The sequence below is a fragment of the Coregonus lavaretus genome, assembly GCF_964263955.1.
Source record: "Coregonus lavaretus genome assembly, contig: HAP1_SCAFFOLD_4300, whole genome shotgun sequence".
Classification (NCBI taxonomy): Eukaryota; Metazoa; Chordata; class Actinopteri; order Salmoniformes; family Salmonidae; genus Coregonus; species Coregonus lavaretus.
The window spans coordinates 1-26729 of record NW_028160769.1 but is presented as its reverse complement, the minus strand read 5'-3'; the positions used below and the strand labels follow the sequence as shown (position 1 = coordinate 26729).

The following is a 26729-nucleotide window of genomic DNA, read 5'->3' as shown; positions in this document are numbered from 1 at the left end:
ATTGACCAGACTAGAGATGCAGTAAAGGGGATCTCTGAGCGATTATCCGCCATCCTGCTCATAACTTAGTAGAGGTTGGTTCTAGATCAGGCAGAAAGGGCCGGTGTCTATAGAAAGATAAGCCATTGTTGCACATTTATCCCTAACAACACCACACTGGATGGGACAGTCACCAGAGCTCTTACATATTTAACTGCACTAAGTGAAGGATGAACTGAACTCAGAAGTTAGTACATTGTGGATAGATGGTTTGATGAAATATTTGGTAAATGGAAAACCCTAGCAGCCACCATCTTAGGAGCGATCAGTGTTTGTATGGGTATTCTTGTATTATGTGGTTGTTGTCTTGTTCCCTGTGTCCGAGGATTGGTGAGTCAGGCGTTGGTGAAATGCAGTATCTAAACAATGATGAGAGATGGACTGACTCCGGACTCTGACCAGGGGAATGTGAAAAACGATCCTCCAGGCTTGGTGGATGACGAGGATTTGGACCCTGAAAGACCGCAATTGGATGAAATGTTTATTAGTTCTGATGTGATCTCTGAGATTAATCATGCTTGTAAAATACATTTATCCTGAATGTGGGAATATTTAGTCAAAGGGGTGGATTGTTAGATTAATTTGGATTTTAAGAATAATGACTAAAGAATTTCACCCCAAACACAGTATAAATGTTAGAATTATCATGTAGTGTCAACCCACTAACAGAGGGGGCGGTACTAACCATTCAAGGGGGAAGGCGGGAACTGTTTAAGAAAGCCACCTAAAGGTGGGAGGAGCATAGTGCCTTTGTTTGTCAAGAAGTATAAAAACAGTATGTTGTGTCATTGGCAGCAGAGCTCTCTCCATGAATAAAAATACAGATAAGACTTGTGAGTTGTGGACCTTGAATCATTGATGATTAAAACCAGAGCCTTATAACCTCTGGTAATGATTCAAGCTTAGGGTGAATTAGAGATAGAAATTCACATGACACATGGAAAGAGCAAGTGTTCCTAATGTTTATACACTCTGTTTATATTTCCACACTATGAGGTTGGAATAATACTTTGAAATAGTGAAAATGATGATAATGCCATTTAGTGTAAGAGCTGTTTGAAAAGAACACCTGAAATTTCAGCCTATTTTGGTGGGATGGAGTTTTGGCCTGCCTGACCATTTTAATTGAAAACACAATAAGGTACTTAATTGTTAGTCAGAAATGATTTGATATTGAGATAAAAACAGCTGCATTGGACCTTTAAACTTGCTCCTTTTTTCAATGCTTAATTGAATGTCATTGAGAAAACAGAAAGCTGTCATTGGATGTTTTCAAAAAAATACATTATCTAAATTATTTTAAAGTAATCCAAGAAGTAATCATCTCGTTTTTCAAAAGTATCTGTAATCTGATTACAATGTTTTTGCTGGTAACATAACTGATTACAGTTACAGTTTTTTTGTAATCAGATTACATGTAACTGATTTACATGTCAACATTTACTCCCTAACCCTATTACTTATCATTTCTAAGCACCTTTATTCAGTATCACATGTCTAAGGACTCACATAACAGAACATTTGACCAAGACACAGTTGTTGTATGGAGTTTATTGCATTAGAGATACACTTTGGATACATTGAGTATCACTCTTTATTAGTAAAATAAAGACCACTAGTAGTCACTGTTTCCCCTTATATTATTTGAATACCCTTTAACTGTAGCCATTCTCGGAAATCCCAGACCCAGGACATGCTGGAACATTGGCAACCCGTTTGTCTAGAGAGTCTGTAGCCCAAGCACATTTTCTGAGCTCTACACATTAGAATAAGACAAATCTACTTTTTGACATATACAATTATTAATATCTTCCTTTTACAAATCTCTTCTGATTAAAAAGTGACAATAAAAAACAATAGTACATCTGTATTGTCGTTTCTCAACCGTGTTTTAAAAGATATATCTCTGAAGTATATCACTCTAGGTTTTGGGGTACAGGTCAGTAGTCTGTCTAGGTTTTGGGGTACAAGTCAGTCTTCTGTTTAGGTTTTGGGTTACAGGTCAGTCTTCATTCTGGGTTTTGGGGTACAGGGAAGTCTTCAGTCTAGGTTTTGGGGTACAGGCCAGTCTTCAGTCTAGGTTTTGGGGTACAGGGCAGTCTTCAGTCTAGGTTTTGGGGTACAGTGCAGTCTTCAGTCTAGGTTTTGGGGTACAGGGCAGTCTTCAGTCTAGGTTTTGGGGTACAGGCAAGTCTTCAGTCTAGGTTTTGGGGTACAGGGCAGTCTTCAGTCTAGGTTTTGGGGTACAGTCAAGCCTTCTGTCTAGGTTTTGGGGTACAGGCAAGCCTTCTGTCTAGGTTTTGGGGTACAGGCAAGTCTTCAGTCTAGGTGTTGGGGTACAGTCCAGTATACCGTATAGGTTTTGGGGTACAGGCAAGCCTTCTGTCTAGGTTTTGGGGTACAGGGCAGTCTTCAGTCTAGGTTTTGGGGTACAGGCAAGTCTTCAGTCTAGGTTTTGGGGTACAGTCCAGTCTTCAGTCTAGGTTTTGGGGTACAGGCAAGTCTTCAGTCTAGGTTTTGGGGTACAGGGCAGTCTTCAGTCTAGGTTTTGGGGTACAGTCAAGCCTTCTGTCTAGGTTTTGGGGTACAGGCAAGCCTTCTGTCTAGGTTTTGGGGTACAGGCAAGCCTTCTGTCTAGGTTTTGGGGTACAGGCCAGTTTTCTGTACTCCAAATGCGGTGATGAAGATGTTGATGATGGTGGTGATGAAGACAAGGCCGGTGGCCACGTTGTTCATTATGTCCAGCTTCCTCTGGTTGGCTACGTTGTTCAGGTCCTTACGAGCTGGAACACACAGAGACAAGTAGTGTTGTCCCTGAGGTGAGACTTGATGCTATACAGCAGTGGTGCGTGGATAATATTAATGAGGAAGCCAAGCCAAGCCAGTAAAAAAGCCATATTACAACCTATGTTGTGATAATTGCGTTGTTTGCTCTATAACCCATTAGTTCCTACTCCACAGTGATATACAATAAGGCCGTGACAACCAAAAAACAACAGTCACACAGTGGCGGAATAAATTCAACTACACATACGTTTGTTTCATCACAAAACCGGAGAGCAACATCTGTCAGGTGAAGTCCACAAAGCAAATATTGCATGGAACAAACAGTTACAGTGGCTTGCGAAAGTATTCACCCCCCTTGGCATTTTTCCTCTTTTGTTGCCTTACAACCTGGAATTAAAATGATTTTTTGGGGGTTTGTATCATTTGATTTTCACAACATGCCTACCACTTTTGAAGATGCAAAATGTTTTTTATTGTGAAATAAACAAGAAATAAGACAAATAAAACAGAAAACTTGAGCGTGCATAACTATTCACCTCCCCAAAGTCAATACTTTGTAGAGCCACCTTTTGCAGCAATTACAGCTGCAAGTCTCTTGGGGTATGTCTCTATAAGCTTGGCACATCTAGCCACTGGGATTGTTGCCCATTCTTCAAGGCAAAACTGCTCCAGCTCCTTCAAGTTGAATGGGTTCTGCTGGTGTACAGCAATCTTTAAGTCATACCACAGATTCTCAATTGGATTGAGGTCTGGGCTTTGACTAGGCCATTCTAAGACATTTAAATGTTTCCCCTTAAACCACTCGAGTGTTGCTTTAGCAGTATGCTTAGGGTCATTGTCCTGCTGGAGGGTGAAATAAGTTATTTTTTTCATTTCACTTCACCAATTTGTACTATTTTGTGTATGTCCATTACATGAAATCCCAAAAAAAAAATTTTTACAGGTTGTAATGCAACAAAATAGGAAAAACGCCAAGGGGGATGAATACTTTTGCAAGGCACTGTACAGTGGGGAAAAAAAGTATTTAGTCAGCCACCAATTGTGCAAGTTCTCCCACTTAAAAAGATGAGAGAGGCCTGTAATTATCATCATTGGTACACGTCAACTATGACAGACAAAATGAGGGAAAAAAATCCAGAAAATCACATTGTAGGATTTTGAATGAATTTATTTGCAAATTATGGTGGAAAATAAGTATTTGGTCAATTACAAAAGTTTCTCAATACTTTGTTATATACCCTTTGTTGGCAATGACACAGGTCAAACGTTTTCTGTAAGTCTTCACAAGGTTTTCACACACTGTTGCTGGTATTTTGGCCCATTCCTCCATGCAGATCTCCTCTAGAGCAGTGATGTTTTGGGGCTGTCGCTGGGCAACACAGACTTTCAACTCCCTCCAAAGATTTTCTATGGGGTTGAGATCTGGAGACTGGCTAGGCCACTCCATGACCTTGAAATGCTTCTTACGAAGCCACTCCTTCGTTGCCCGGGCGGTGTGTTTGGGATCATTGTCATGCTGAAAGACCCAGTCACGTTTCATCTTCAATGCCCTTGCTGATGGAAGGCGGTTTTCACTCAAAATCTCATGATACATGGCCCCATTCATTCTTTCCTTTACACGGATCAGTCGTCCTGGTCCCTTTGCAGAAAAACAGCCCCAAAGCATGATGTTTCCACCTCCATGCTTCACAGTAGGTATGGTGTTCTTTGGATGCAACTCAGCATTCTTTGTCCTCCAAACACGACGAGTTGAGTTTTTACCAAAAAGTTCTATTTTGGTTTCATCTGACCATATGACATTCTCCCAATCCTCTTCTGGATCATCCAAATGCACTCTAGCAAACTTCAGACGGGCCTGGACATGTATTGGCTTAAGCAGGGGGACACGTCTGGCACTGCAGGATTTGAGTCCCTGGCGGCGTAGTGTGTTACTGATGGTAGGCTTTGTTACTTTGGTCCCAGCTCTCTGCAGGTCATTCACTAGGTCCCCCCGTGTGGTTCTGGGATTTTTGCTCACCGTTCTTGTGATCATTTTGACCCCACGGGGTGAGATCTTGCGTGGAGCCCCAGATCGAGGGAGATTATCAGTGGTCTTGTATGTCTTCCATTTCCTAATAATTGCTCCCACAGTTGATTTCTTCAAACCAAGCTGCTTACCTATTGCAGATTCAGTCTTCCCAGCCTGGTGCAGGTCTACAATTTTGTTTCTGGTGTCCTTTGACAGCTCTTTGGTCTTGGCCATAGTGGAGTTTGGAGTGTGACTGTTTGAGGTTGTGGACAGGTGTCTTTTATACTGATAACAAGTTCAAACAGGTGCCATTAATACAGGTAACAAGTGGAGGACAGAGGAGCCTCTTAAAGAAGAAGTTACAGGTCTTTTTTTTCCTCAATTTGTCTGCCATAGTTGACGTGTACCTATGATGAAAATTACAGGCCTCTCTCATCTTTTTAAGTGGGAGAACTTGCACAATTGGTGGCTGACTAAATACTTTTTTCCCCCACCGTATATGACCTGCAGCACGGTCAAGCAAGTTAATGTTTTCGGCAGTTTACTAAACTACTGATTTAGAGCTACGGAGTTACCGCAAGTCAGCCAAAGACAACAGGAGAACTGCCTCCGCTATTCCACCAGAATTTCATTTCAAATCAACAATAACAATATATGCTTAGTTTAATACACTGAAAACAAACTTAAAGATACCAAAAACAATTCAGTCTAATCAATGTTGCTAAATATCATGTGGCTGTCCATGGGACTGATTTCTGTGTGAGTGTGTGTGTGTGTGTGTGTACGCTTGCATGCGCATGCAAGTAATTATTAATTAAAAACAGACACGTTTTTCTGACAATGATGACGTTTTGCATAGGATGTGATTTGATTGATGTGAAGCCAAATCCCTCAAGGGAGGCCAAATGCTTGCTGGCATCAATCAATCAAATGCTACCGCAGCAACATGTCATACTCTTTTGTTCCAGACAGCATCAGATACATGGGCTACACATACTGAGACAGAGGGGCGCTGTTTCCCTCGCTCTGATGATTTCTCTGGTAAGATTGGTCAACTATTTGGGGAAGCCTGTCTTCCCTTGGCATCCATGGATACACGCCACTGATGCTATAAAGGGTTTATAAGCGCTTTAGAGATTGAGATTATTGTTTATAGGTCAGTAATAAACAGTTTACAACACACTTTGTTTGAAAATGTGAAATGGACTGTGTGCTTATGTTGCCCCTCGCATGGACATCTTACAGTCCGGCTGTTTTACTATAATGACACTTTACTGACTTTACAATTCCAGACTCACCCATGGCGACAAACAGTATCCCAGCCAGCACCTGGAAGAGCAGTGAAGACCCGATGAGGACCAGGACGGTGATGTAGTACCTGTAATGATGGATGATCTCTTAGACTTATCCTGCCTAGTGGCCAAAGCCAGACGACTACAATGGAAATACAGTAAGTCGGGAAACTTTATTTTTACAATTATTTTACACACAAGTATCCAGTTGTGTTTTAAATAGTCAAATAAAATCAAATGTAATCAAAATACCTGAAGTCTGGCCCCTGCTCCAGGACGGCCTTCAGCTGGGCAGCGTTGGCCATCAGCAGGGCCACGTCTAACATGCTCCCTGCTACCGTCTTCTTAGTGGCATAATGGTTCAGATTCAGACTAGTGTTACCACCCTGAGAGAGAGAGAGAGAGAGAAAGAGAGAGTATTAGCCATGAGTATTAGCCATGAGTATTAGCCATGAGTATTAGACACGAGTATTAGACATGAGTATTAGCCATGAGTATTAGACATGAGTATTAGCCATGAGTATTAGACATGAGTAAGGACACGTCTAATAATCTCTCTGCTACGGTATTCTTAGTGGCATAGTGGTTCAGGTTGAGACTAGAGTCACCACCCTGAGGGAGGGAGGGAGGGAGGGAGGGAGGGAGGGAGGGAGGGAGGGAGGGAGGGAGGAAGGGAGGGAGGGAGGGAGGGAAGGAGGGAGGGAGGGAGGGAGGGAGGGAGGGAGGGAGGGAAGGAGGGAGGGAGGGAGGGAGGGGTGCGTAAAATCCTCTACCCACTAGTTGTCTCTCCCCTTTGAACAGTAGATGGCAGCAAATACAATAAAACTTTGGAAACAGTGGTGAGGGGAGGGGACTACACTGTAACACAATCCAGGTGTGGAAAGCTCTTAGAGACTTACCCAGAAAGACTCACAGCTGTAATCGCTGCCAAAGATGATTCAGGGGTGTGAATACTTATGTAAATGAGATATTTTCAATAACTTTGCAAACATTTCTAAAAACATATTTTCACTTTGTCATTATGGGGTATTGTGTGTAGATGGGTGAAAAAATGTTGAATTCAGGCTGTAACACAACAAAATGTGGAATAAGTCAAGGGGTATGAATCCTTTCTGAAGGCTCTGTGTGTGTTAGAGTGTGTACATCATGGTGTACATGCTGTGTGTGTGTGTGTTAGAGTGTGTACATCATTGTGTACATGCTGTGTGTGTGTGTGTTTGCTCTGTGGCTCAGGGGAGATCAGATGGTTGAAACCTGATCCCAGCTGCAGCAGACAGACTAGTAGACCATCAGACTCCACCAGACCAGACCAGTAGACCAGACCAGACCAGTAGACCATCAGACTCCACCAGACCAGACCAGTAGACCATCAGACTCCACCAGACCAGTAGACCATCAGACTCCACCAGACCAGACCAGTAGACCAGACCAGTAGACCATCAGACCAGACCAGACCAGTAGACCATCAGACTCCACCAGACCAGTAGACCATCAGACTCCACCAGACCAGACCAGTAGACCAGACCAGTAGACCATCAGACTCCACCAGACCAGACCAGTAGACCATCAGACTCCACCAGACCAGACCAGACCAGACCAGTAGACCATCAGACCAGACCAGACCAGTAGACCATCAGACTCCACCAGACCAGACCAGTAGACCAGACCAGTAGACCATCAGACTCCACCAGACCAGACCAGTAGACCATCAGACCAGACCAGACCAGTAGATCATCAGACTCCACCAGACCAGACCAGTAGACCAGACCAGTAGACCATCAGACTCCACCAGACCAGACCAGTAGACCATCAGACCAGACCAGACCAGTAGACCATCAGACTCCACCAGACCAGCACTATACCCCATTGGGTCTAGTTCACCCACACAGGGTGTGTGTGTGTGTGTGTGTGAGTGTGTGTGTGTACAGCAGGCCCCCTAGCTTCCACAAAGCAGCTATTTCAGTAGTGTGTTAGCAAGACATACAGTGAGGGAAAAAAGTATTTAATCCCCTGCTGATTTTGTATGTTTGCCCACTGACAAAGAAATGATCAGTCTATAATTTTAATGGTAGGTTTATTTGAACAGTGAGAGACAGAATAACAACAACAAAATCCAGAAAGACGCATGTCAAAAATGTTATAAATTGACTTGCATTTTAATGAGGGAAATATGTATTTGACCCCTCTACAAAACATACTTGGTGGCAAAACCCTTGTTGGCAATCACAGAGGTCAGACGTTTCTTGTAGTTGGCAAGCAGGTTTGCACACATCTCAGGAGGGATTTTGTTCCACTCCTCTTTGCAGATCTTCTCCAAGTCATTAAGGTTTCGAGGCTGACGTTTGGCAACTCAAACCTTCAGCTCCCTCCACAGATTTTCTATGGGATTAAGGTCTGGAGACTGGCTAGGCCACTCCAGGACCTTAAAGTGCTTCTTCTTGAGCCAGTCCTTTGTTGCCTTGGCCGTGTGTTTTGGGTCATTGTCATGCTGGAATACCCATCCACGACCCATTTTCAATGCCCTGGCTGAGGGAAGGAGGTTCTCATCAAGATTTGACGGTACATGGCCCCGTCCATCGTCCCTTTGATGCGGTGAAGTTGTCCTGTCCCCTTAGCAGAAAAACACCCCCAAAGCATAATGTTTCCACCTCCATGTTTGACGGTGGGGATGGTGTTCTTGGGGTCATAGTCAGCATTCCTCCTCCTCCGAACATGGCGTGTTGAGTTGATGCCAAAGAGCTCAATTTTGGTCTCATCTGACCACAACACTTTCATCCAGTTCTCCTCTGAATCATTCAGATGTTCATTGGCAAACTTCAGACGGCCCTGTATATGTGCTTTCTTGAGCAGGGGGACCTTGCGGGCGCTGCAGCATTTCAGTCCTTCACGGCGTAGTGTGTTACCAATTGTTTTCTTGGTGACTATGGTCCCAGCTGCCTTGAGATCATTGACAAGATCCTACCATGTAGTTCTGGGCTGATTCCTCTTGCATGGAGCCCCAGGCCAAGGGAGATTGACAGTTCTTTTGTGTTTCTTCCATTTGCGAATAATCGCACCAACTGTTGTCACCTTCTCACCAAGCTGCTTGGCGATGGTCTTGTAGCCCATTCCAGCCTTGTGTAGGTCTACAGTCTTGTCCCTGACATCCCTAGAGAGCTCTTTGGTCTTGGCCATGGTGGAGAGTTTGGAATCTGATTGATTGATTGCTTCTGTGGATACAGGTAACAAGCTGAGATTAGGAGCACTCCCTTTAAGAGTGTGCTCCTAATCTCAGCTCGTTACCTGTATAAAAGACACCTGGGGGCCAGAAATCTTTCTGATTGAGAAGGGGTTAAATACTTATTTCCCTCATTAAAATGCAAATCAATTTATAATATTTTTGAAATGCGTTTTTCTGGATTTTTTTGTTGTTATTCTGTCTCTCACTGTTCAAATAAACCTACCATTAAAATGATAGACTGATCATGTCTTTGTCAGTGGGCAAACGTACAAAATCAGCAGGGGATCAAATACTTCTTTCCCCTCACTGTATGTGAGGAGAGACCAAGCATGTAACCTAATCCACTAATGTTGCTATAGAGGAGAAGTACAGAGAAGGAGAGGGAATATAGTTGTAGTTATCAACATAACGGGGCATTATGAACAAACTGCTATGCTGAGTGTTTTTCTAAAAGACAGCTTTACTTGTAATAGCAGTAAATGACCAATAGAGGACAGCACTGACCATGACTGGAGATTTGATTTATGATGAATGATGATTTGAAATTGTAATGTGTAATTATTTGGTAGTTGAAACAATTGTTTTATAGATTTTTCATTGTAAATTGCTTTCATATCTAAGTTAATGGGCCATTTCCATTTACTCAGACTGCATGGAGCCAACTTTTCTGTTTGAGAAGTAAAGTGTGTGTGTGCGTGTGCGTGTGCGTGTGCGTGTGTGTTTGTGTGTGTGTGCACGCGTCTTGCACGCCCCGTTCCTGCATGCTCTCGTGCACGTGTGTGTGTTTCCGCTATGTTGAGCAACGAGAGCGGTGTGGAGAGGATCAGCTGTAGTTGTTATGACATATCTAGCAACAAGAAGAGAAGCATGCAAACAAAGATATCCTCTAACCCATCAGGAGACTGTTGCTCCCCTCATAACAAAGATATCACAATAAACATCTCCACCAGGACATTATACTGATGGTTACAGGTTGTGTTGCCTGATTCCAGACCTGTTTGTTCTGTTTAGCTAGCTCATATTCATTTAAGGGATAGTTTCCACTGCCTTTACCTGCAAAAAAAGAGGTTCCCTCACTACAAAAGGTAACTTATTTTATATTTCTATTGTATATAGCTTCTACTCACACCTGAACTCCTGTGTATTTCTCTTCAGATCCACACTTTCAAATGGTGTACAGCTGTACTAAAGAGAGATGTCAAAATATGTAGTGTATATAGCCAGTCATAGTAGATAGTTGTAGCTAGTAATAAAGGTGTCCTGCTAAGGGGAAGGTTTGGGGGGTGCTACATTGTACAGTAATAAAGGTGTCCTGCTAAGGGGAAGGTTTGGGGGTGCTACATTGTACAGTAATAAAGGTGTCCTGCTAAGGGGAAGGTTTGGGGGGGTGCTACATTGTACAGTAATAAAGGTGTCCTGCTAAGGGGAAGGTTTGGGGGGTGCGACATTGTACAGTAATAAAGGTGTCCTGCTAAGGGGAAGGTTTGGGGGGTGCTACATTGTACAGTAATAAAGGTGTCCTGCTAAGGGGAAGGTTTGGGGGGTGCTACATTGTACAGTAATAAAGGTGTCCTGCTAAGGGGAAGGTTTGGGGGGTGCTACATTGTACAGTAATAAAGGTGTCCTGCTAAGGGGAGGGTTTGGGGGGTGCTACATTGTACAGTAATAAAGGTGTCCTGCTAAGGGGAAGGTTTGGGGGGTGCTACATTGTACAGTAATAAAGGTGTCCTGCTAAGGGGAAGGTTTGGGTGGTGCGACATTGTACAGTAATAAAGGTGTCCTGCTAAGGGGAAGGTTTGGGGGGTGCTACATTGTACAGTGATAAAGTTGTCCTGCTAAGGGGAGGGTCTGGGTACTGTACAGTGCTAAATTGTTGGTGTTTTTCCTATGTTCTCTTCTCTCCCTGGTTTCTTGGAAATGACGTACATATTCCTCGAACTGGAACCACTTTCTCTCAAATGGTACCCCCTCTTCTACTGAGGAGAAAAGGGGAAAGTTGTAAGTAAACAATCATAGTAATAAAGTTGTCCTCTGAAGAGGGGGGTTGTTGTTGTTGTTATAGTTTGAGCTGTGGTTATAAATGGTGTACTGCTTTGTACTGTTGCTATTCCTGCTATGATCTTAGTCCCTTCCCTGATCTCTTGGAAATGATGTACGTATTCCTCAAACTGTAAGTCTGTCATAACGCTGTCATCTGTCTGTCAGCAACTCCTTTGTGGGCGATTCCACGCCAGAGTAGGTGAGAAATATTTTTGGTATCTGAAATTGTTCTGGCAATTCTCACATATAAACTTCATTGGGAGGAAGGATGTTTGACGTGCTTTTTACATTTGTATCACAAAACATTTTTGAGAAAATGATGATGAAAGTGGCCATTTCAGCCCCTCTTTAAACCTATACATGCCTCCTGTAAGACCCTATGATCTGTGAACCCAACTTGATACAGACAACATCTTGGTGTTACTCTCATGCTTCTTCAACCTGTATCGTACAACTTGTTTTAAAACATGTATTCTCTGTTATTATTATCACTGCGTTGTTGGGAAAGAGCTCTCAAGGTAAGAATTTCACTGTACTGTTTTACACCTGTTGCGTCCTGTGTACCTGGCGAATAAACGTTGAAACTTGAAACTTTCAGATTACTTTTTCTCTCAAGTGTACTGAAGAGAAAATCAACAAGTTGTAAGTCATTTGAAGAATTCTAAACTTTAGTTTTGGTAAAGTAATTGAGAAAACATTCTCTTTTACAATAACGACCTGACCAATATACAGTCACGGGTAATACAAATTGGCGTAGGATTGATCTTTACTGCACCGCTCGGTTGGTGTTCCTCCTATGTCCTTCCCTGATCTCTTGGAACTGATATCTGCGTTCCTAGAACTCTATGTCTTTCATAACACTGATCTCATGTCCCACCACGTGCTGAGGGAGGGAGGGCGTATAGGAGAGGAGGAATGTATATACTGTATACTGCGACTGGTTCACATGTCCTCTCCTCGGAGACTGCTACAGTCAGCCCTTACTTACATTACTTACAGGGAGAGCTGCCAGAATATACACTCATATCTCTTTACATTACTTACAGGGAGAGCTGCCAGAATATACACTCATATCTCTTTACATTACTTACAGGGAGAGCTGCCAGAATATACACTCATATCTCTTTACATTACTTACAGGGAGAGCTGCCAGAATATACACTCATATCTCTTTATATTACTTACAGGGAGAGCTGCCAGAATATACACTCATATCTCTTTACATTACTTACAGGGAGAGCTGCCAGAATATACACTCATATCTCTTTTTCGCTCCCTCGTTTTCTCACATTTTCTCCAGTTTTTGCTCTCTCTCTTTCTTGCTAACTTGTTTCTTACTTGCTCTCTCTCTCTCTCTCTCTCTCTCTCTCTCTCTCTCTCTGACAGACAGAGACTGTCTGTCTGTCTCTCGCTCTCTCTCTCTCTCTCTCCCTCTTCCTCTCTCTCTCTTTCTCCCACCTACCCTCCCCCCCTTCCTTCCTCCCTCCCTCCCTCCCTCCCTCCCTCCCTCCCTCCCTCCCTCCCTCCCTCCCTCAATAACAATAAACCCTGAAAGCCCAGACGTTATTTAATGTATGTATTTATATGTACCTGTGGATACATATATATAGGACTGTTGTTTTGGTGAAAGTCTGTAGCCCTGTCTTTCCCTGCACCAGGCTCACGTCTAGTAACCACACACACACACACACACACACACACAGGCTCAGGTCGAGTTATACCACACACACTGCGGTGCTGTTTTAGTTAACAAGCAGGATTATTTCTCTCTTTTAAAATAAACACCACGGGAGAGGTCAGGAATATCCCTCAAAGGGGGCCGTATACCAGCCCACAGGAAGTAAAACATCTCCCCTTACTGCTCATTGGCTGCTCCCCTGGCCAATGGCGAATGGGAACAGGCTAGGAGTGGGCCGGAGTGGCCCACTCAAATGACAGTAATGACTCACTCACATTCTCCCCTCAGTTTTGTCTTGCTTTCTTCTGTTTTACTTCTGTTTTCCAATTCAAGGATTGACTGAACTGAGTTAATTGACCCCTACCTTATGACTGAACTGAGTTAATTGACCCCTACCTTATACTATGTAACTAACAAAAGACTAGCAAATTGTTCTTCTGAAACTGTAATTAGATAGTCTGACATGAGTAAACAGGCGGGGGCCTGGAGGGAACTTGTGTGGTTTTCCTTTGAGGGGTGAGGGGAGGTTAAAGCTAGAATCCTTAATTGGAACAATAGCAAAGCATTCTCCCCGCCCATGTTTAGCTAAAAAGCTAACGGATGGGGCTGGAGAAATGTAACCACTCTCAAATTAAAGACAGAGCTATAGGTGCAATGACTGACCATCCATGATAAAATGTATAATTGTAATCATGTTTTGAGGCTATACAGTGTTTGTTTACATGTACGATGTTCACAAACATTGGAGTAAAACAAATGTATATTTTTGGGATCTGATGGGGTGCAACAATTGACCTAAGCTCATGAGGAATGTCATCAAAACAAATCACATTTTATTGGTCACATACACATATTTAGCTAAATGCTTGTGTATAAGTTATGTTCAATGGGTATACATCATTACTTTATAAGTTATGTTCAATAGGTATATATCATTAATTTATAAGTTATGTTCAATGGGTATACATCATTAATTTATAAGTCCAGAAATGGATGTAGCAACTAAGAATTCTAGCTTTAAGGGAACAAAACATTTTTACAAATGTGACAAATGTCAGTCAGCAGTCATTTTCAAATTCATTGATTGAACTGAGTTATTGGCAATTGACCCCAAATCTGTAACCAACAGAAGACTAGCTAATTGTCTTCTGAAACTGTAATTAGTTAGACAGTGAACAGGCTGGAGGGGAATGTGTGAACTGGTCACTTGTGCGTCTCTCCTTTGATGGATGGGGGGAGGAGTTAAGAGAAGAGAACAATGTGACTAATGTCCCTCAGCACCTTACGCCTCTCCAGTAGAGGCTCCACCCACCCAACACTACCCAACACTACCCAACACTACCCAACACTACCCAACACTACCCAATACTACCCAACACTACCCAACACTACCCAACACTACCCAATACTACCCAACACTACCCAACACTACCCAACACTACCCAACACCACCCAACACTACCCAACACTACCCAACACTACCCAACACTACCCAATACTACCCAACACTACCCAACACTACTCAACACTACCCAACACTACCCAATACTACCGAACACTACCCAACACTACCCAACACTACCCAACACTACCCAACACTACTCAACACTACCCAACACTACCCAACACTACCCAATACTACCCAACACTACCCAACACTACCCAACACTACCCAACACTACCCAACACCACCCAACACTACCCAACACTACCCAACACTACCCAACACTACCCAACACTACCCAATACTACCCAACACTACCCAACACTACCCAACACTACCCAACACTACCCAACACTACCCGGCACCCCTATCCCGTTGAGAACTTCAGTGTTCTCGTTCAATGCTATTTTAGTACACTAGAGGCTCTTATCACAGTGTGATGGAGTGCCCTACTCTACTCTACTCTCTCAGGCTTATATAACAGCTATAGATCCAACTAACCTCCTACTACCCTTCCAGGATAGGACTGAGTCAGGCTTATATAACAGCTATAGATCCAACTAACCTCCTACCGCCCTTCCAGGACAGGACTGAGTCAGGCTTAAATAACAGCCAGTGGTGGAAAAAGTACCCAATTGTTATACTTGAGTAAAAGTAAAGATACCTTAATAGAAAATGACTCAAGTAAAAGTGAAAGTCACCCAGTAAAATACTACTTGAGTAAAAGTCTAAAAGTATTTGGGTATAAATATACTTAAGTATCAAAAGTAAATGTAATTGCTAAAATATACTTAAGTATATTTAAGTCACTCTGGATAAGAGCGTCTGCTAAATGATGTAAATGTAAATGTAAATGTATCAAAAGTAAAAGTCTAAATCATTTCAAATTCCTTATATTAAGCAAACCAGACGGTACCATTTTCTTGAATTTTTTAAACATTTACGGATAACCAGGGGCACGCTCCAACACTGACATAATTTACAAACGAAGCATGTGTGTTTAGTGAGTCCGCCAGATTAGAGGCAGTAGGGATGACCAGGGATGCTCTCTTGATAAGTGCATGAATTTGACCATCTTCCTGTCCTGCTAAGCATTCAAAATGTAACGACTACTTTTGGGTGTCAGGGAAAATGTATGGAGTAAAAAGTACATTATTTTCTTTAGGAATGTAGTGAAGTAAAAGTAAAAGTAATACAAAATATAAATAGTAAAGTACAGATACCCTAAAAAAGTAGTACTTTAAAGTATTTTTACTGAAGTACTTTACACCACTGATAACAGCTATAGATTCAAGTGACCTGGCAAGTGACCTGACCAAGTGACCTGACCAAGAGACCTGACCATTATAGGCCCTACACTAGGTGCTATCTAGAACCTAAAAGTGTTCTTTGGCTGGCCCCATAGGGGTACCACACAGGGTTCTACATGGAACACAAAAGGGTTCTACCTGGAACCAAAAATGGTTCTACCTGGAACCAAAAAGCGCTCTCCTATGGGGACAGCCGAAAAACCCTTTTGGAAAACTTTTATCTAAGAGTGTAATAGTAGGATATAGTCCCAGAGTGTTTCCTGGTCAGGACATATGATCAAAAACAGTCCTCATAAACTACTATAAGAACATGAACTATCACTGGACAAACTATACTTTATGTTTCAAACATGAATTATCTATCACTATCACTGGGAAAACTATACTTTGCCAGTGTTCATAAGCTTCTCCATGTTTCATGAAGAAACAAGTTTCATGCATGACATGTGCCATGCTGACAAATACTGTACCTCTGAAAAAATGTAGGCCTCTACGGTATGTGTGACAGCTTCATCAAATCACCATATCTGCCTGACATGACAGGATTTACTGCTACAGATGCAGGATCTTAATTTGATCACCCTGTTGTTGCAGGAAATGTCCTGCTAAGCAGGAAATACACAAATGTATTGTATTCAAGGTTTACAAAGGATTCTAAAGTTTGTAATTTCCACTTTCAAATTTCAGACTTGATTTATCCTTACAAAAAACTTACCCACCCCTACAAAAATGTCCATTAATTATAATCCACACAATTTACATTTCCTGTTGCTGCAGGATTATTTTCCTGCTGTGAGAAACTGGTCAAATTCAGATCCTACATATGTAAGTATTCAGAAAGAACATGTCATGCAACACATAGTATAACTATCAATGTTACCATGCCAACGACAGATACAAACACAAATATAATTTCCAAGGGTTATATTTCACCCCACACCCTAGGGTTCTCAGCCAATCATATCCCTGATTGTTGGGTGTCTTGGCCAACGGAGAGAGGAAAGTGATGGTAGGAGAGTGAGGACAGGAGAGAGAAGGGGGAGGTAAGAGGTAGAGAAAAAGAGGGAGAAAAGGACAGAGAAAGAGAGAGAGAGAGAGAGAGAGAGAGAGAGAGAGAGAGAGAGAGAGAGAGAGAGAGAAGGAGAGAAGGAGAGAGAGAGAGGAGAGAGAGAGCGAGAGAGGAGAGAGAGAGAGAGAGAGAGAGAGAGAGAAGGAGAGAAGAGAGAGAGAGAGAGAGAGAGAGAGAGAGAGAGAGAGAGAGAGAGAGAGAAGGAGAGAGAGAGAGAGAGAAGGAGATGGTTTGCCAAGATCGGTGTGGAAGAACTTGACTGGCCTGCACAGAGCCCTGACCTCAACCCCATTGTGGAGCGCCTTTATAACCTAGATATATCAGTGCTGAATGACCTCTTTTATAACCTAGATATATCAGTGCTGATGACCTCTTTTATAACCTAGATATATCAGTGCTGAATGACCTCTTTTATAACCTAGATATATCAGTCCTGAATGAGCGCCTTTATAACCTAGATATGTCAGTCCTGAATGACCTCTTTTATAACCTAGATATATCAGTGCTGAATGACCTCTTTTATAACCTAGATATATCAGTCCTGAATGAGCGCCTTTATAACATAGATATGTCAGTCCTGAATGCCACCTGAGGATTGTGGTTGACACAGAGTGGAAAGGGTGACAGAGGCATACAGGCAGCAACACCATGCACACACAGTATGTGTCCCAAATGGCACCCTATTCCCTATGTAGTGCACTACTTTAGACCAATACTGTATGAGCCCTGGTCAAAAGTAGTGCACTACATAGGGAATATGGTGCCATTTGGGAAGCACAGTACACACGCGTCAGTACATACATACATGTGCTCACACACACACACAGTAAGAACATATCTTGGAACACTTTACAGATAATGTACGCATTTGGCAAATGTACAGACAAACGTGTATACACACACACACACACACACACACACACACACACACACACACACACACACACACACACACACACACACACACACACACACACAGACACACACACACACACACACACACACACACACACACACAACAACACATCATGGGGAAATGAAGTGAAATGACATACCAGTGCAGAGAGTGTGTGGGAGAGATGATAATGGAAAATGCAGACAGTTGCACATCAACTGGTGCTTATGATGATCAAATAACCACAGAGAAACATGAGCTCAATTATGAGTTCCACATATGAGGGTTTGTAACGTCTAACACACACACACACACACACACACACACACACACACACACACACACACACACTGTACACAGACTGATATACATATGAAGAGGCTACATGAATGTTCCCAGACTCCTTAGCAACATGCAGGCATTCATTCACACCTCCTCAACAGTTGACAACCCAAGACATATCACATCCCAGCGCTGTTGAACACACACACACACACACACACACACACACACACACACACACACACACACACACACACACACACACACATACAAATATGGCTACTAGCCTTATCTGTCGATGGTGCAACAGCCTGCGTTCGATTTGTATGGCTGATGTTCTTTCAGTGTTTGTATTGAGACCAGAGCAGATTAGAGTAGATTACTTTCAATGATGTTTTACAAGGTTGGATCAAAGAGGTTGGTCCAGCTGGAATGGTCTCATATGACATGGCCTCACTGTCACACTGTACACACATGTACCCAAAGCACACGCGTGCACACACACAGAGAGACACACACAGACACACACACACACACAGAGACACGAGACACACACACACACAGACACACAGAGAGACACAGACAGGAAAGGGTAAAGGCCGTGTCCACAGTGTGAGCAGCAGGATGACAGAGAGATATCTTATCCTGCACTTCAAAAAATGTTAGGCAGAGGTGTCTGTAACAAGACCTCTCTGTGCCTCTCTGCTTCACACACACAAGCACACAAAAACCTGTGTCAAGATTTTGTCAGTGCATTAGGTTCAAAACTTCACCTTAGAATTGACTCGCTGACCCCTAAGTCCTCCCACTCAAATAGCTTTTTTTTACAAGAAAGACCAGTTCTGTTAGAAAGCCTCCAGTATTACGTAAAAGAGTGAACTACAACAGAGCAATAGCTGAAATACCGTACGGTGGGTACATCCCATGTAACACAGAGTCACCAGTATTAGGTAAGAGAACATTGGGACTACAGAACTGCAAACACCACAAAACGCTGAAATACCTTGTTATATCTTTAATGATGGTTTACTGCAACAGAGGACATAGAATGACAACAAGGAGTTTTCTAAAGTAAAACATCCCCTCACTGCATAGTTATGTGGTGACAGATGACACTTAGGTTAAAACATGCAAAAGTCTATAACTGTACCAAATGGAGACTGGGTGTGGAGACTGACTTCATCCCAGAGGCCTTAGTGCAGCTGTCTTAACTCTGTTGACCCCTCACACACACACACACACACACACACACACACACACACACACACACACACACACACACACACACACACACACACACACACACACACACACACACACACACACACACACACACACATACACACACACACACACACACACACACACACACAGACACAAACACACACATGCTCGCTCTCACACACACACACACACACTCACACACACACACACACACACACACACACACACACACACAGTCACAAACACACACATGCTCGCTCACACACACACACATACACACACACACACACATACAGCACACACAGTCACACAGTCACACACACATGCACACGCACACACCACACACACACCGCACACACACACACACACACACACACCCTTCATGGCTCCACATGTTGGGGCCCAGTGGCTGAACAGAAACAGAGGAAGATGTGTTAGATTTACAACACTATGATTTAATACCCAATAGCACCACACTAAGGTCTGGATAACAGGGATGAAACAGTACCAATAGAGATTACTAAAGATCAGGGTGGAACACTTCATGGTCTTGGTGTTACAGTTTTTTACAATCACTTTGGCACTAATTTCAGAACCTTGACGTCATTTTTCAAAACTCTAGACACAAAACTCACAACCAATGATCAAAATGCACATTTTTCAAAACTCTAACACTTTTTTTCAATTGCTTGGATACAATACACATAAAACTAAGATCATTTGTTCATTTAACAAAAATCACCTGTTCAATAGGACACAACTTAACATCAAAGTACTACTATTTCAAAAGGCAATTCACACATTACATTTCAGATGAGTGTCTATACATTTCATTACAATTATCCAACTATCAATTGATACAACTGCTCAAAATGATAAGTAACTGTTGCATTACTCTTAATGCATAGTTGTATGGAAACAGACAAACAATATTCCATGTTTAGATCATGAAAGTTTCAAGATAACGAGATTCATTGTCACCAACTAGCGTGGAGCATGAACCAATTAGACTACATTATCTATGGATGTAATATTTCATCATCATTCTTTATCAGACACCGTTTCTATGGTCCCATGTACCACCTTTTCAGACTATTTACAGTATTGACAGTACTGCACTGTATGGATGCAGGCCCTTGTAATTGCTTGTCCAATTCTGCCAACTCGTTACTGATGATTGAGTTCACATTGTGGAACGAGTATATAAAGAATTGATTGGGATCCACTTGCAACAACATAGCGATACGTACTGTAACATGGAGCCGGCAGGTGATCCAGGTCACAATAGAGGTCAAGCAATGGTGGGAGGAAGACGAGGAAGACGTGTTGGTCAAAGGAATGGCAGGGGACAAGCACCCCTTCTGAGAGGTGGTCGTGGGCCTCGTTTGAGAGGTGTGGGGGAACGTGGTAGAGGACAAGGCCACGGACCAAGACAGCGGCAGCAACAGCAAAGAGTGTCCAATGAAATCCGAGCAATAGTTGTAGACCATGTCATAAATCATGGCATGACAATGACTGAGGCGGCTACAATGATACAACCAAACCTCAGAAGGTCAACCGTGGCCTCAATAATCAGAACTTTCCGCACCGGTAAGTCGTCAGCATGCACTAAACATTATGCTACTCTCAATTGTCAAATGACTGCACACCAATGTGTATCACAGAGTAGGTGATGTGACCAAGTGTCTTCTTACTGTAATGTTTAAAACAACTATATCGTGTGCCTTTTGAAAGAAATGCAGACAGAGTGAAGCAAATGAGGACTGAGTATGTTCAGGTACAGTGAGGGAAAAAAGTATTTGATCCCCTGCTGATTTTGTACGTTTGCCCACTGACAAAGAAATGATCAGTCTATAATTTTAATGGTAGGTTTATTTGAACAGTGAGAGACAGAATAACAACAAAAAAATCCAGATAAACACATGTCCAAAATGTTATAAATTAATTTGCATTTTAATGAGGGAAATAAGTATTTGACCCCCTCTCAATCAGAAAGATTTCTGGCACCCAGGTGTCTTTTATACAGGTAACGAGCTGAGATTAGGAGCACACTCTTAAAGGGAGTGCTCCTAATCTCAGTTTGTTACCTGTATAAAAGACACCTGTCCACAGAAGCAATCAATCAATCAGATTCCAAACTCTCCACCATGGCCAAGACCAAAGAGCTCTCCAAGGATGTCAGCGACCAGATTGTAGACCTACACAAGGCTGGAATGGGCTACAAGACCATCGCCAAGCAGCATGGTGAGAAGGTGACAACAATCTCACCTCGTGGAGTTGCAATGATCATGAGAATGGTGAGGAATCAGCCCAGAACTACACTGGAGGATCTTGTCAATGATCTCAAGGCAGCTGGGACCATAGTCACCAAGAAAACAATTGGTAACACACTACGCCGTGAAGGACTGAAATCCTGCAGCGCCCGCAAGGTCCCCCTGCTCAAGAAAGCACATATACATGCCTGTCTGAAGTTTGCCAATGAACATCTGAATGATTCAGAGGAGAACTGGGTGAAAGTGTTGTGGTCAGATGAGACCAAAACCGAGGTCTTTGGCATCAACTCAACTCGCCGTGTTTGGAGGAGGAGGAATGCTGCCTATGACCCCAAGAACACCATCCCCACCGTCAAACATGGAGGTGGAAACATTATGCTTTGGGGGTGTTTTTCTGCTAAGGGGACAGGACAACTTCACCGCATCAAAGGGACGATGGACGGGGCCATGTACCGTCAAATCATGGGTGAGAACCTCCTTCCCTCAGCCAGGGCATTGAAAATGGGTTGTGGATGGGTATTCCAGCATGACAATGACCCAAAACACACGGCCAAGGCAACAAAGGAGTTGAAGAAGCACATTAAGGTCCTGGAGTGGCCTAGCCAGTCTCCAGACCTTAATCTCATAGAAAATATGTGGAGGGAGCTGAAGGTTCGAGCTGCCAAACGTCAGCCTCGAAACCTTAATGACTTGGAGAAGATCTGCAAAGAGGAGTGGGACAAAGGGTTTTGCCACCAAGTACTAAGTCATGTTTTGCAGAGGGGTCAAATACTTATTTCCCTCATTGAAATGCAAATCAATTTATAACATTTTTGACATGGGTTTTTCTGGATTTCTTTGTTGTTATTCTGTCTCTCACTGTTCAAATAAACCTACCATTAAAATTATAGACTGATCATGTCTTTGTCAGTGGGCAAACGTACAAAATCAGCAGGGGATCAAATACCTTTTTGCCTCACTGTATGTTCAGTTTCAAGATGGCTGTTGTAATAAAATTCCCTAATAATTCTACATTGTACAGTAATCAGTAAATCTCTTTCCAAAATGTATTTTTAGAGGGTGATGGAGCTGGATGCTGATGACAACAATCACAAATTCATATATTTGGATGAGGCAGGCTTTAACCTGGCCAAGACAAGGAGGAGAGGTCGGAATTTCATTGGCCAGCGGGCAACCATCCAAGTACCTGGACAACGTGGGGCCAACATTACCATGTGTGCAGCTATATCAGAAGATGGTGTGGTGGGACGCAGACCTCGTATTGGATCATATAATGCAGCTCTCCTTGTAACCTTCCTTGATGAGCTCGATCAGGTCTGTAGAGCTGATGGCGTGACCCATGTCATTGTGTGGGATAATGTCAGGTTCCACCATGCTCATATGGTGCAAGCATGGTTTTAGGCCCATGCACAATTTACCACCCTGTATTTACCCCCATACTCTCCTTTCCTTAACCCGATTGAGGAATTTTTCTCCACATGGAGATGGAAGGTTTATGATAGGCCCTCATGAACAAGTTACTCTTCTCCAGGCCATGGATGACGCATGCAATGACATCACGGCAGACCAGTGTCAGGCCTGGATTCGCCATGCCCGAAGGTTTTTTCCAAGATGTTTGGCTAATGAAAACATCCATTGTGATGTAGATGAGAACCTGTGGCCAAATCCACAAGACAGAGTTGATGAAAATGTAGAAGTACAGTAATCACTCCTATGTTTTGCTTTTTACAGTACAAGCAAGCAAGTTGAGGAACACTGCATTTGATGTTTTACAGTACTGTATTGTTTTTCATCAATATATTTCAGATTTTGTTCAATGATTCCACTGTGTCTGTAGTATTCTCTCTACTACTGCAGTACTTTTACAGGGATGTATTTACATGTAGTACCATAATGAAACATGTATCACCTATTTTGTACTACAATATTTAATGATTGTACGAACAATGACACAGTGAAACTATCGGTTGCTTGTGTGTGGGTGATCTAAATTAAAGTTTCATTGGTATTTCACAATACATTTGTTTTTTGAACTAATGATTGTGCAAGTGCAAGATTTCTTTAAAGATATGAATGCACAATGCAATGTTTTGAACATTGGACAGCCTGTGTTACAAGTGATGACCGTTTTGAGTTTTGTGTCTAGCGTTTTGAAAAATTACGTCAAGGTTCTGAAATGAGTGCCAAAGTGATTGTAAAAAACTGTAGGTTAAATAGCTTTGTAGCTTTATATAGGAGGATGGAGGTAATGATAATCTAGGGAGACTCATGTCTCTCTATCTGGCCTGAGACTCATGTCTCTCTATCTGGCCTGAGCCTCCTGTCTCTCTATCTGGCCTGAGCCTCCTGTCCGTCTATCTGGCCTGAGCCTCCTGTCTCTCTATCTGGCCTGAGCCTCCTGTCTCTCTATCTGGCCTGAGCCTCCTGTCTCTCTATCTGGCCAAAGCAAGTGAAATAGATGATAAACAAAAGTGAAATAAACAATAAATATTAACAGTAAACATTACACTCAGAAGTTCCAAAAGAATAAAGACATTTCAAATGTCATATTATGTATATATACAGTGTTGTAACAATGTGCAAATAGTTAAAGTACAAATGGGAAAATAAATAAACATAAATATGGGTTGTATTTACAATGGTGTTTGTTCTTCACTGGTTGCCCTTTTCTTGTGGCAACAGGTCACAAATATTGCTGCTGTGAAGGCCCACTGTGGTATTTCACCCAATAGATATGGGAGTTTATCAAAATTGGATTTGTTTTCGAATTCTTTGTGGATCTGTGTAATCTGAGGGAAATATGTGTCTCTAATATGGTCATACAATTGGCAGGAGGTTAGGAAGTGCAGCTCAGTTTCCACCTCATTTTGTGGGCAGTGTGCACATAGCCTGTCTTCTCTTGAGAGCCAGGTCTGCCTACGGCGGCCATTCTCAATAGCAAGGCTATGCTCACTGAGTCTGTACATAGTCAAAGCGTTCCTTAAGTTTGGGTCAGTCACAGTGGTCAGGTATTCTGCCACTGTGTACTCTCTGTTTAGGGCCAAATAGCATTCTAGTTTGCTCAGTTTTTTTGTTAATTATTTCTAATGTGTCAAGTAATTCTCTTTTTGTTTTCTCATGATTTGGTTTGGTCTAATTGTGTTGCTGTCCTGGAGCTCTGTGGGGTCTGTTTGTGTTTGTGAACAGAGCCCCAGGACCAGCTTGCTTAGGGGACTCATCTCCAAGTTCATCTCTCTGTAGGTGATGACTTTGTTATGGAAGGTTTGGGAATCGCTTCCTTTTAAGTGGTTATAGAATTCAACGGCTCTTTTCTGGATTTTGATAATTAGCGGGTATCGGCATTATTCTGCTCTGCATGCATTATTTGGTGTTTTACGTTGTACACAGGGGATATTTTTTGCAGAATTCTGCATGCAGTCCATTTTGTGAATTCTTGGTTGGTGACCGGACCCCAGACCTCACAACCATAAAGGGCAATGGATTCTATAACTGGTTCAAGTATTTTTAGCCAGATCTTAATTGGTATGTCGAATTGTATGTTCCTTTTAATGGCATAGAAGGCCCCTTGCCTTGTCTCTCAGATCGTTCACAGCTTTGTGGAAGATACCTGTGGCGCTGATGTTTAGGCCGAGGTATGTATAGTTTTTTGTGTGCTCTAGGTCAACAGTGTCTAGATGGAATTTTGTATTTGTGGTCCTGGCAACTGGACCATTTTTGGAACACCATTATTTTTGTCTTACTGAGATTTATTGTCAGGGCCCATGTCTGACAGAATCTGTGCAGAAGATCTAGGTGCTGCTGTAGGCCAGATCACAGAAGCACCAGATCATCAGCAAACAGTGTGTGTGTCTGTCTGTCTGTGCGTGAGAGAGAGAGAGAGAGAGAGAGAGAGAGAGAGAGAGAGAGAGAGAGGAGAGAGAGAGAGAGAGAGAGAGAGAGAGAGAGAGAGAGAGAGAGAGAGAGAGAGAGAGAGAGAGAGAGAGAGAGAGAGACAGAGAGAGAGAGAGAGAAGAGAGAGAGAGAGAGAGAGAGAGAGAGAGAGAGAGAGAGAGACACACAGAAGAGAGAGAGAGAGAGAGAGAGACGGCTATAGAGAGACTGTATGGAAACAACATTACTGCCAATCCTTTTGTTCTGGCCAGGGACCAGGGAGGAGGGAGTTTACTGGACAGGAAAGGACTGATGAGACTGACTGCATGTTATCAATAACATCTGAGACAATCTGACCTTAAAGGGATAGTTCACCTTACTGTATATTAGCATGTCTAAATCATCCACTTCTAGATGATTTGAACATGATGCCTGAAAAATGCTAATTCGGAAATGTATTCAGACCCCTTGACTTTTTCCACATTTTGTTACGTTACAGCCTTATTCTAAAATTGATTAATTGCTTTTTTTTCATCAATCTACACACAATACCCCATAATGACAAAGCAAAAACAGGTTTTTAGAATTTCATGGCAAAAAAATAAAATAAAAAAGGGACATATGACATTTACATAAGGATTCAGACCCTTTACTCAGTACTTTGTTGAAGCACCTTTGGCAGCGATTACAGCCTCGAGTCTTCTTGGGTATGACGCCACAAGCTTGGCACACCTGTATTTGGGGAGTTTCTCCCATTCTTCTCTGCAGATCCTCTCAAGCTCTGCCAGGTTGGATGGGGAGCGTCGCTGCACAGAAATGTTCAGGTCTCTCCAGAGATGTTAGATCGGGTTCAAGTCCGGGTTCTGGCTGGGCCACTCAAGGACATTGGACATTCAGAGACTTGTCCCGAAGCCACTCATGCGTTGTCTTGGCATTTGACCATCAGGTATTCCAAGACAGGTGAACAATAGGTTGAGACTTCCACTGCACTAGAGTCTGCATACCCCTCCCCCTCTGGATTTCCCTGAATCCAATGTCCTGTCCGTTTGGTGAATGGAGAATCCATCGAGTTGGATAGCCATGGAGGGAATCTTGTCCGAAAAGCAGATAATATTGCAGTTACGAGAGTCCCGTTGATATCAAATCCGCGATCGGAGGTCATCCATCTTATTATCAAGTGACTTGGCCAATAGAATGGAGGTAAGAGATGGCCGGTTTTCCCCTTCACCTTAGTCTCACCAGGACGCCCACTCTCCTGCTGGCGTTTCCTCTTGGGTAGCCCGAAGATTGGGTCGGAG

General features: G+C 42.7%; 1 protein-coding gene across 1 annotated transcript; it reads right to left on the bottom strand.

Moving 5' to 3' along the window:
* Nucleotides 1-1178: 1178 nt before the first annotated feature.
* On the bottom strand, nt 1179-26311 carry LOC311121461 (ninjurin-2-like). Its single transcript, XM_084195953.1, has 4 exons — nt 26164-26311; nt 6379-6512; nt 6133-6212; nt 1179-2822 (listed from the first exon to the last, which is right to left on the bottom strand). Exons 1-4 carry the CDS (start codon nt 26185-26187, stop codon nt 2674-2676), a joined length of 387 nt encoding a protein of 128 aa, XP_084052079.1. The 5' UTR covers nt 26188-26311; the 3' UTR covers nt 1179-2673.
* Nucleotides 26312-26729: the final 418 nt, after the last annotated feature.

Bases quoted from the DNA above. Each gene is read 5' to 3' on its own strand.
- LOC311121461 (XM_084195953.1), bottom strand. From the start codon at position 26,187: ATGGGAGAAACTCCCCAAATACAG. The intron at 6,213-6,378 runs GTATTTTGATTA...CCATCATTACAG, and splicing joins GAGCAGGGGCCAGACTTCAG to GTACTACATCACCGTCCTGG. The intron at 2,823-6,132 runs GTGAGTCTGGAA...TGTGTGTTCCAG, and splicing joins GATACTGTTTGTCGCCATGG to CTCGTAAGGACCTGAACAAC.